Consider the following 12510-nt stretch of genomic DNA (forward strand, 5'->3'; position numbering starts at 1 on the left):
ACTACTCCATAAAGTGGGCATGTTTTTAAAAGGGAGTTCCCTCAGAACCCATTTTTATTCTCATATCTTGAGGTCAGAGGTCAAGGGATCCCTGTGCCGTTTTTTCCATCGCCAAAATTTTTTCTGGATTTCTTGGGTATTCAAAGTATTCTTAAGCCCGGTGCAGTCTCTTGGGGACAGTAATGTTGGCTGGCGAGTAATACAATAAAACCAATTTTTTTTTAAACTTTATGTACAGACCTTAATTGCACTGTGATAACTGCGTTAACACTGGCCCTGATAATTTTGTAACAATAATTTTAAATGTCTAATTATGATGATTATAAATATAGTTTTGTTCAAACTTTTTTTCATTTTTATTTTTTCTAGTTTTTTTAAAAAAAAATTTTTTTTTTTTTTTTTTTTTTTTTTACATTTTTTTGAGACATTTATTACCAAAGTGCTCATTGCCTTTTTCCCTTTCTTTTTTAATAAATTGCACCAGCGTTCAAAGGTTGTAATACTTGCGAAAAGCAACTGAGAGCAGCACAAGGAAAATGATGTCGCTCCAGGTTTCAAAGGGTTATAACCAAACACAGCTGATAAAAAAAACTTAGAATTATAAATTAAAACATTTGACCTTTAATTTTAAGCCATATTTCCCTTGCCCTTTATGCACAATGAAAAGTGTAAGATTAGCATCCGGCACTGACTTTGGTTCAGCAAATGTTTGGCACAAAGCCAAAGGATTTCAGGGCTCGTGATAAAGAGGGAGGCGAGTCAGACATGGGCCTCCTTTGGCACTGCCTGCCTTTGGCTCTGCTTTAGACACATGGCTTAGACACACTGCCGACATGCTCACACTCATCACAACTGCAGAGAAAAAGACGAGCACAGAGACTAGAGGTGATGAGGGAGAGATCAGGGGAATTAGAGAGCAGTAATGTGGATGAAGCAGCGAGGTGGGTGACGAAAGGGGATGAGGATGGTTGGTGGAGAGAAAGATAGTAAATACACAAAGATGTTGAGGGTGAAGAGAAGGAAGAAAAAGAGGAAGAGGAGGAATAGCAGGACTCACCAGATGGGCCGGCGGTGGTGTTGGAGGAGCTGCGGCTCGTCGTGGGAGAGGAGGAGGTGTGGTTGACAGGAGGAGGAGAGGAACTGGTGGTGGGAATCTTTGGAAGATTCGGAGGAAATGAATCAGACTCTGTGACATCCTCCTCAAACGGCTCTGGATAAGGAGGAAAAGAGAAAGATAATTTAATAAAAATGAATCATGTTTTATATGTTTAGGGGGTTTCCGTAGGGCACAACACACCGTCTGGTTGTCCTCGGCTGTTGGGAAACGGTGGATGTGGTCACAGCTGGTTGTGTTTTAGTATTCATCCCACGAGATTGTATTCAATATGTTATTTTTGACTAATTTAAAGTCAAACTGAGGACTGACTCTGAATGATTGTGCACTGACAAAGTGTTACCTTGGCCAACTAACCATTGCTGCTTTAAAGGAGCAGTGTGAAAGATTGAGTGGCATTTAGTGGTGAAGATTGCAGATTGCAATCAGCTGAAATTTATCGTGATTAGAATTCTTTCGCTGTTCACTGTTCAGGTGTTTTTTACTGGGAGCTGAATTATCTGCAGAAGTCTCCTCTTCTCCAAAACAAACAGAACAGGTGATTTAAACCAGTAAATACACAGAAAAAAAGCACTTTTATGTTACAAATCAGTCATTCTCCTTTGCTTTTTGGCACACTGCAGATGGGCCGCAATCCCAGCACCCACCAATGCTAACCTCACCTTTTTTCCTCTGATAACGTAAGATCCTGACCGAAAAGTCAGATCCAGGAGTTGACTTTTCGGCAGAGGTCTGTTAGTCACCAAAACAAATGCACCAGGTGGTTTAAACAGGTAAAAACACTGAATAAAGCAGGTTCACGCTAAAAATCATTGGTTTTGGTTGGTGCATGTGACACATATTGTATATATTATTGTTATTCTTAGTTATGTTTATCTCTGTTGTTCACTGTAGCATTGCACATATATTCATATTTTTATATTTTGAACTTACATGCTAGTTTTACATATTGTATTGTAGCAAAAGGCACATTTTTATATTTTACACACTTAACACACTCAGCACATTCTACATATTTATAATTTAAATATCCACATACTATTTCTTATTGTCTATTAATGTATTTCTTTACATTTATATTTTTACACATTTTACATACTCAGTAGATTATACATACTTTTATTTTTAAATATTTACATATTAGTGCTAATTGCTTACTATTACTTTATTTCCATTTTATATTTTTACATACTTAATTCATTCTGCTTTTTATAATTCTCTATTCTGGCATCAGAGACAATGTAACAGACCACAATTTCCCCCCAGGGATCAATAAAGTATTTCTGATTCTGATTTTCTGATGCTGTTCAGGTACGGTGGTAGAAGCGAAAATGAGAATGGCCCAATTTGTTGCTGGTGTTTGGTTTGTCTGTTTGTTGGTGTTTGTTCTGTGCTACTGTAAAAACATGGCAATGAGATGGCGGACTCAATGGACGAGGACCCGCTCCTTATGTAGATATAAACCGATCATTCTAAAGGTAACGAAAACACAAGTCTTATTTTCTGGTGATTATACAAAAAAGAACCCATACTTATTATATTATATCCCATTTCTGCCAATAATAATAACATCAGCTGTTTTAGAGAGTTAGCCTGCTGGATTGTTGCCAAACTGACAGTTTGTCACAGAGGTAGAAAGATGTGTTCCTGGTGCCAAAGGACGAAATGTAAGTCCGCTCTGTCCCATATAAGAGTATTAGTGTGTGAGATTTAGTAGTTTTGGTGGTGTAAACTCTTGCAGCCATAACGCTAGCTCGTGTCATGACCTTAAAGCAGGCTACTGTTGATACTGGTACGACACTGCAGTTATTTATTACCGTACTGGCACAAGTCCAGCAACCAGACGTGCCACCTCAGGGTCAGTTCATTTTACCTACCTGAGTCCGGTGTGATTACTGAGCACTTCACTGATTCTTATCACGCTAAAACTGACAGTCCTTTTGAGTAGAGAGGACAGTTTAATTAGTCACAGCAACCTCAGATGGAGGAGAAGCAGACGAGTCCTCTATCTGACTTCCAATCAGATACACATTAATCCTATCTTCGCAGAAGATATCGAAACACCATTTCTGTTTGCTGCGTGGGTCCGTTTCAGCCAGTAAAAAGGTAGATAGAGAAGATAAGAAAACAGATACAAAAACAGGCATTTTAGCACTTTCTGATTCTGTTAAACTGTAAAATGAATAAGAGAAGCTATAAAGCATAAGTGACAGACATCTCAGTTTGGGGTTGCGCCATCCCCTATGATTTTTTTTATCAAGCACAAAAGGAATTATTTTTCTGTTGAAACCCTGCCAGAGTCTGGACAAGGGCCTTGACTGTGAAAAATCTGAACCCTTAAAATAAATTACACACACACACAGCAAGGACAGAAACTTAACTCTGAATATGATTCTGTCATCAGATTTCTCATCAATGTCACTCCATCTGACTTTTACTTTGTGCATTTTATGAATGCTGATTGGACTTACACCCACGGTACAACAAGCTTTTTCAGGTATCTCTTTTCATATTGTCTATATTTAGCTATTGTTTGAGCACAGCCAAATCTCTGCTGGACAGTGCCAGGCATAGTTGCTAGGATATATGCAGAGCCTCTATAGAAGAAACACTGCCTGTCAGAGCCATAGAAACACATACGAATCTAGAATTACCGCCTCGCAGTTGTGTGCCTCAGCCAACCAGTCAAGTTGCAGTTTCCATCCATATCTGTCCAGACTCATATGTAGACATCACAGTAGGCATATTTTCAGATATAGATATTGCTGTGAAGAAGTTACAAATTCTAAAATGTGGATGCTTAACACACATCTTCAACCCGGCAGTACAGAAGATCTCATTTTCCAGATGGACACTCAAGATTAGTGTCACCAGTTAAGTATCCGACCAAATGCCTCTCGTTCTGTCTTAAGGTGTTGAATAATAGCCAGAAAAATGTTTTTGCAGAACATTATGATGTCACAGTGAAGTTGACCTTTGAAATTTTGGACAAAAAATGCCATCACTTTTCATCACAATTTATGCTATAAGACATTTGTGTGAAATTTAGTCATGATTAGCGTATGAATTCCCTCAAGGCCTTCTTCAGATTTGGCACTGATGAGAATAAAAGAAACCCAGGTCAACGTGACTTTGACCAACAAAATCTAATCAAATCAATGTTGAGTCCAAGTGGATGTTTGTGCCAAATTTAATTTAAAAAATCCCTTAAGTAGTTCTTGAGATATCACAGCCATGAAAATGACATGAGGTCACAGTGACCTTTGACCATTAACATCTACTCACTTCATCTTTGAGTCCAAGAGGACATTTGTGTCAGATCTGAATTCCCTTGAGTCATTTTTGAGATATCCGTTCACAAGAATGGGACGGACAGATGGACGGATAACCTGAAAACGCCACCGACCACGGCTGTCGCTAGTGCAGAGGCATAAAAACTGATCACTTCCATATAGTTTTTAGTGATGCACGATAATGTCGGCATCAGTATCAGTAATGAAAGACTGGAATCAGCCAACATGAAGATTTTTGCTGATACAACAAACCTTTTTTTTTTTGATGTACAAAACATCAGTCCTAAGTTGAAGTATTTTTCTTATATTGCACAATAAATAAATATTATATATAACGAAAAACATTGAATTTCATGTTTTCATCTGCTGGTGGGCCATCACGATAAGAGTATGCATAATATGATGTTAATTCCACACCAGAAGACACTTGATGATCACTAACATTAACTGAGGAAAAAGTAGATATGTCTACATTGGTATCTGTTATCAGCCAAATGAGTTGTTAAACATCGGCATATCAGATAACGGCAAAATATCCAATATTGTGCAACCCTACTCGTTCTCTTACCAGAGAGGAAGGATATCTCGCTGATGAGCAGCCAGCGGTCAGCAAAGTAGAATTTGCAGCGGAGGATCTGAGCCGGCCGGCCGCCCAGCGGCAGGGAGATGGGTCGGGAGGAGGGATCCTTTAGATCCTCGAGGGGCACAGGCAGAGTGAGAGCAGGGGACCATGGCTGGAGGATGCCGGGCTTAAAAAGACACTCCACCTTGCTGAAGACTCTCACGCCCTGAGTGTGGCGGTTGTTACTGTGCACCTAGAGAGAGGAGACGAGAGAAGGGAACAGGAAAAACACAGGTAAAAAGATATAATCCTTTAATTATATACACACCTTAATTAACTCAACCCTCATGCAAACATCTGAAAGAACTCAAGAAAAATTGGGGCCTTAACCGTTCATCCATTATACAGTGGAGAGGTACGGAGAAATTCAGTTAAAACACAAAATTAATGACACATTCTCATCCTGTTCAACAGTAATTGCTTTGGCACGACTTAAGAGCTGAGCAGGACTACAAATTAACAAAATTAGAAAACAGGGAGGGAAAGAACGGATGCAAGAAAAGAAGGCATATGACAGAAGACCGATGGAGGGGAGCAGATGATATATCTTTCCTGTTTTCACAAGCAAGGAAAGGCCAAAGAGAAGAGGAATCCATAAAAGCTGATCTAATATATGAGAAGTCATTGTGGCTGGAAGGAGGAAGAGGAGCTTGAGGATACGAGAGAGGGATGCAGAGGATGTTAGGGTGAGCGAACGAGAGGTCAAAACTATAGCTCTGAGAGATTGAAAAGTAAGTAACTTTTTTTTCCCTGCTTAGAGCTAAAGGCTGCTCTGACAGGTTAGCTATTAACCTCACACTTACTGCAAGGCCAGCCACTCTAACCTAATCCACATGTTAACGCACACACACGAGACGCAGGAAGAACAGCTGCACCAGATGCTGAGCTGACATGTAACTGATTCTATCTGGAGGGGGACAGAATTGGGGGGGGGGGTTTGTTTTGTATGTTGGTGGTAGCGGTGGGGGTCTAATAAGTCAACAGAACCAAAGTAATTCACTACTCCTTTTGGGAAAACAGCTCCAATGACCTGCACAAAGCTTAATTTGAGAGCATAACACTGCATTCATTATGTTTTGCTTGTTTCATCATAAATCTAACCTACATTCGCGAGCTCCCTCTGATCTATTTGAGCTTGCAAAGAAAATGTTTTACATAAATTCCCCAAAGGACAGAGCTGGAGCTTTACAAAAGAAAATCTGAGTATGTTAAAGGCCTTGTAGGAAGTGCAGGTTATGACTGGCAAAAGGTCAAAGCGCAGATCTCCCTCTGAGAGAGTGATTAGGTGCAGGTTAAGAAACCACAGAGACAAGTCAAGGCAAAATTAGGTTCAGGTTCCCACTTTTTATTTATTTGACCTGTGTGTCTGACATATCCGCTCTGCCAGGCCAGCATAACGACGTATGTCAGCTGAGGTTAGTGAGGGAAAACCACAGGGGAAAAGGGCAAGAAAAACAGAAAAAAGCTGAGGAAAAACACCAGGAATACCGCTGGGGATGATTTAAAAAGGTAACTGAGAAACACTAGAATAATATTAAATATGTGGAGAAAAAAAAGCAGAGAGACAAAATCCAGAAATGTTGGATGTAAACCAAACCTCTAAAAGATTACTTGTCACTTTTTTTTAACACTGACTGGGGACTCGTGCTGTTCAATGTGCACATGTATAGGGTGAATCCCTCCCTAACCGACATTCCAACCGGCGTCCAAAGAGACAACACAGTTATAACTCAAACCGGGTTGCTTCATATTATTTTCCCCCTCTGTTGCTCCACAAACTAACCCCAAAAGCCACACAGACGCACAAACAGTCTGTGATGCAACTCTGTGGCACGCAGTGAGCTGAGCACAGACGCGCTGTCCCATGATAAACAATGGCACATTAAAACTAATTAAACGGCTGCAGAGCTATTCCGGTCAAAATGCTGCTTTACTGGTGAGATGGCAGACACATAACTGCTGCTGGGAGTTTGTTTCAGAGGTTGTACTGGTTGGAGCTGCAGAAAATTGCCAAGGAGTTTCATCAGTCGCAAAAAGAAACAATCAGCCTAATGTCCTGCCGTAATCACAATGACATGCTTGTCTTGTGCTAATGAGGTGATTAATTAACCAAATTGAGGTATTAATTAACAAACCGGTCTTTGTCTGCACACTTGTCGTCCCGCAACACATGGGAATCATTTACGGGATCTCATTTTAAAACATTGAGGAGTTATAAATAGTTAAATAAAATCACTTTCACTATTTCAATATGCAGATTTATGCATCAAGGTTCTCTAAAATCTAATCATTGCCACTGAAGAGGGAACAAGTGCTGCATCCAGAAAGTTTGCTTTTCTTAAAGGTGTGCAGGATTTTTTTAAAAAAAACCAATATATAGACTCATACAGAAGTAATCCCTCTGAATCATCACAAATGACTCACTTGAAGTATGTGGTGGTAAATTTATCTGCAATGACTCTACCCTCTGCCTGGATTTTCTTTTTTTTTTAATTATTATTTTGTTATTTTTTGGATGTTTGTGGGCTGCCTTTGGCAGAGGTGTGCAGCCTTCAGCAAATACCAGCACACAGGTGAGGTCAGAGCTTCATAAAAAGTTAGTGGCTAGACCTTATGCAACATGCATCCAAGATGAAGCTACTAAAAACTGGGACGCAGCACCAAAACAAAAGAGAATATAGCATGGTTAAAATAGCAAGCGGACAAAGCTCAATCCAAAACGAGAGTGAATCTGGGGTAGGCTTTCACTGGATCCATTCAATATCAGTGCAACAGTGCACCGCTTGACATATAACGGCGAGGGCAGGGAAAGCTATATAAATGGAGAGTAATCTTTCAGCCAGCAGCAGCAACCATGTAATTGTCAGCTGACAAAATAAACACTAACATCTGCCTACAGGGCAAAAGCCATGGTAGCTTTCCTAGTGGACAAATAATTGCCTACATGGACATTTATGTTCACAGCAGGATATTTTGGGTTGAATGACATTAATTAGTTCTCTATCTAATCAATCTCCCTTGACTTGTCTGTGTTTGTATGGGCCATGTGGTCATGGTGACATAAATGCCGCTCTTGCCACTGAAATTAAGCGGTAGATCTGGCACATAAATTAGCTATAATAACTGTCAAAATGTGTGCAGACGCCGCCTACTGAATGCACTGCAGGCATAGGCTGGAGTTGTAATGTCTGTTAGTCGCATTTACAAATACAAACTAAAAATTCCTGCACTGTATACCTTTAAGGTTCGTTTTTGGCACTTTTGCCTTTACTGGATGCATAGCGTTTCCTAGGAAAGCAAAGGCATGACCTACCCTACTCTTCCTCTGATTGGCTGTTACTCATTACCTTGTTGGTTTGGTTAGGTTTAGGCAGGAGGAGTGGGATGGGTTAAAGTAAGAATGTCAGGGTAAGCCAATAAGAGTAAGGCATGGTAGGGCGGGTACTGCCTTTGCAATGCTAGGAAACACAAAGTCGCTCACTGCATAGTTGACGGTTTAGATACAGACAGGAAAAATGGGGAGAGATGGAAAAGAAGTAATAATAATATTATAATATTGATAGGATTTATATAGCCTTTTTCTAAGTACTAAGATGCTTTACATAAAATACAACATAAAAATACAAAATACTGAAAAATGCATACATGAAATGGAAGAAGAAATACAAATGCAAATACAAAATCTGGCAGTTGAGAGTTGGGGAGGCAGAGGAAGACAGATATTTTAGGCTTTTTTGAAAAGGTGGGTTTTGAGTTAATTTTTAAATGAGTGGAGTGAGTCTGACCTTAGTCATTGTGCTTAAAAAGGTTGGATGGGGATTGCTGGCACAGCTTCACCTGCCTCCAGGTGCATGGAGAAGGAAAAAAAAGTCTAAAAATGTTGAAACTCCAGCAACACTTGTAAGATTTAGAGCAATTTAAAGTTGTTCTATATTTTATAAGTGTTGCTGGAGTTTCAAGCTGCTGAAAAAGTTACCCAAAGATGTAGAGATTCTGATGTGATAACAATGTCCTGGATAACAGTGACATTCATTTTCAACGCCAGAAAAACACGGTCGTCAGATCAGATACAGGATGAAATGAGAGTCTGGATGTGCACAGAACTTGACATCCTGAGGATTCTGTATAATCTTTGGCTTGTGGACAAACTCAGCCGCCTCGTACTCCACATCAGAGCATATTTTAGAAAGATCCCCGAAGACACAGACCGGAACCGGGGCTTTTAGCCTTGATGACATCTCTGATTTACAGGCAGCTCAATGCTGTCTGCGATTCCAGTGGGATAACAACGTCCTGCATAATAACGTCCTGCATAACCTTCTAGTATTCGTTTACACACAACAACACATGCACCCTCACGCAGAAACTTTCACCGCCTACCTGCATGTTGTGGAAGACACGTGGTTTCTCAAAGTGGAACTCAATATCCACGCTGCCTTGCCCGAGGGCCTCCCGGCTCCAGCCTAGGTAGTCATACCCGGGCCACACCCGTAACTCTTTAGTTTGTATGAAGTCGTCTCCACCAAGGACGCCGTCACAAAGCTGACCCAAGCCTCCAAACTGCATCCTGCATACACATAAACACACACACACACACACACACACACACACACACACACACACACACAGCACTGTATGGGTTAACATGTAGCTCTGTGCAGAAATAACGTTGTGGACTGCTTGTCACTTCCTATTTACAAACTTATTCATGTACTGGCATGCAACGATGCATAAATAAGAATATATACATAGATGTTAATGCAAACAAGCTGGCACACGTTTACTCACACACAAACTACACACATCTGCTACGAATACGTCTGGATTAAATCAAACGTATTAGCTCACCCACTAGCAAAACATTTCAGCCCCATTACCCACACAGTGTGGTCCCCAACCAATTCCTAGTTCACCCCTCCTTTGCCCCCTGCCAAAACATTACGGCCAGGAAACACATCAAATCCCCATGTAACTAAGAAAGAGTTAGTCTCTTTCGATTAGGCGGACACCAGAATAAAGTCTGACGAAAAGATTTGGCTGAGACTTCAGCACCAACAAAGTTGATGAGACAATTTTGGTATTCCACTGATCGCTCCATATAGTTGGCCATAAAACTTGTGAATGTTTATTGTGATCACATTTGCAAAAAAGCAGTGTTGCAATTTACACCCGAGGGCCGTGCCTGTTTCATCACGTATTTCCATGAAAGCGAAATACATAGGAGCAGTTTGTAGGAATGTATGGAGATGAGCTATTTACTCATACATAGAAATGAAAAAAAAAGGGGAAAAAAAGCCCGGGGGATGAATATCTTACCCTTGCTCTGTGCTCCCATCGTAGGTGGAGTCGTTAAGATAGACAGGCATACCAGACAGGTGCATGACGTGACCCACTGGAGCTGTGTAAGCCCTCAACCCATCTGAGTGACACAGAAATATGCAAAAATATTCAACGCAAGTCGAGTGATTGTTAAAACAAAACATTTTTTCTGTTTTCTATTTAAGAAACAGACATGCACAAGCTGCATATCAAACTTTTTTTTAATATATGAGGCTTTTCATTTCCATCATGAGCAGCCGCATTTTTACATTTTTTTTTAACAGCGAACATTAAACAGTAATCACTGCCGCAGGGGAAACGGCTACAGCTGTTTTTTGAAGTAGTAAAACAAACCAAGAGGTCGGCTGCTCGGGCCCGCTCAATCCCAGCCACCATTAGCCGGTGAAACTCAAGCCTCTCCACTCCAATATACAGCTAATCAGCCCGCTCCCTGAGAGCAGAGGTGACGTCAGCAACACGGACATCAGCCCGCTGCTCTGCTACCCATAATAAACAATGCTTCACATAGGATTTGCAGTATGTGGGCAGTTTTCTCTGTTTGCATATAAATGCCTGTCTGTAGATGTGGTTATGCACTTAGATGTGAGTGAGAGAGTGCAGGTCCAAACTGAAGGTAAAGCAATAAACACAGGAAAGACACTGGGATGCCATAATATTAGGGCTGTCTCCAATTCCATTTTTTGGGCACTGAAGCTTCTGTGAGGATTATCTGCAATTAACCCAAACTTAAAAAGGGGGTGATAAGAGAGGAGGACATCAGTTAAACCTGCATGCCAATTGGCATGCAGGTCACTAGCTGTAATAGCTAGGAAAAATAATATTTAAGGACTGTTCCTTATTTATGCAGGGGAAGAGAGTGGTGGTAAATGGAGGAGGCATGTCAAATTATTTTTTAGGCACTGGGGAGGGACTAGGGAGGACTTCTGGCATCACAACTTTAAGTGGTTGCATTCTGTATTTATTTTAAATAACCTCAAAATCTCAAAACCAGCAAGAGGGTTAAAACAGAATTGTCTCTAAAATTGCCAAAATTTTCGACACTTCTGGACCACATCATGAATAAGATCGTCTGTTTCATGTAAAATGTCATTGAATACAAACTGTTTATTATATTAGACGGCTGAGCTGCTACTTACAGTTTTCAGGTGATTTGTCAGGATTGTTGTAGATTTGTGATATATCAGATTCCTCTGGCATATCTGGCTCTTGACAATTTGGGGTCATTTTCACAAATTTTGAAACTATTCCAAACACTATTTGACATCTTGGTGGTGTATCTGTAAGCCTGTCACATGTGGTCAAACTGTCCCAGTTTCAGTAGTGCTGAACTGCTGGTGACTGACGTTAGATGGAAGAGAGTCACAAAACTATCAGTGAGTTTAAACATCCTTGTCTGTTCCCACACATTTTCAGCAATGAATTTTAAAAACCTTTCCATAAGTTTTCCTGAATATACTTTCCCATAGTCTTGACTATTTACATAGTTTAGAATGCCCATATAGTAATACAGCCATACATTATTAAACACACACCTCCACCGGGCATTTATGGATCAGCAACTGCTTGCGCATGTCAACTTTACTCACTTGATATAAATTCCGACCATCAACTCGCTGCATATGCAAACTGACCAGACCAGCACATGCAATTACTTGCCAGTTTGGTCTGTAGGTTTAACAAGATACTAGTGACTTACAATGGTCACACAGTGTAGCATTAAATCTTAAATCAGATACAGAGGGACAATTTTTTGCATGGATAGATGGATAGAAAATAAAGTATCTGAACTGTGGTTTTGACATTGATTACCATAGCAATGATCAAAGTTTTAAAGCTTCAAACCACTTGGGTCAGACCTGCATAATATCTTGTACAGGGTGAGACGAGAGGCTGACTGTGCGTAAAACTTGACATTCTGTAGATCCTGTATAATCTCCAGCTTGTTGATGAACTGAGCTGCACTGACTCCACAATAGAGCATATTTTACAGAGATGGTCTCCCTGAAGATGCAGACCAGGAACTGGGACTTTTAGCTCTCTGTGACAGCTTTGATTTACAGGCAGCCTGATGCTGTGTGAGGGAGGTGGATTGGGCAGACAGGAGGTGAGCCAGTCATAAATACTCAGCTAGTCAGTGTTGT

At 40.5% G+C, this 12510-nt stretch overlaps 1 protein-coding gene across 4 annotated transcripts in view; it reads right to left on the reverse strand.

The window, feature by feature from the left end:
- Positions 1–12510, reverse strand: part of ddr1 (discoidin domain receptor tyrosine kinase 1) — a 55781-nt gene that overhangs the window by 16309 nt on the left and 26962 nt on the right. For all 4 annotated transcript variants that reach the window (XM_042489311.1, XM_042489312.1, XM_042489310.1 and 1 more), the window contains exons 7-10: positions 10346–10448; positions 9410–9596; positions 4976–5222; positions 1058–1210 (exon numbers count right to left, since the gene is read on the reverse strand). In XM_042489311.1, coding sequence (XP_042345245.1) covers positions 1058–1210; positions 4976–5222; positions 9410–9596; positions 10346–10448 — 690 coding nt within the window. The remainder of the gene's footprint in view (positions 1–1057; positions 1211–4975; positions 5223–9409; positions 9597–10345; positions 10449–12510) is intronic.

The sequence above is a fragment of the Plectropomus leopardus genome, chromosome 7 (genome assembly GCF_008729295.1).
Source record: "Plectropomus leopardus isolate mb chromosome 7, YSFRI_Pleo_2.0, whole genome shotgun sequence".
NCBI classification, from domain to species: Eukaryota; Metazoa; Chordata; class Actinopteri; order Perciformes; family Serranidae; genus Plectropomus; species Plectropomus leopardus.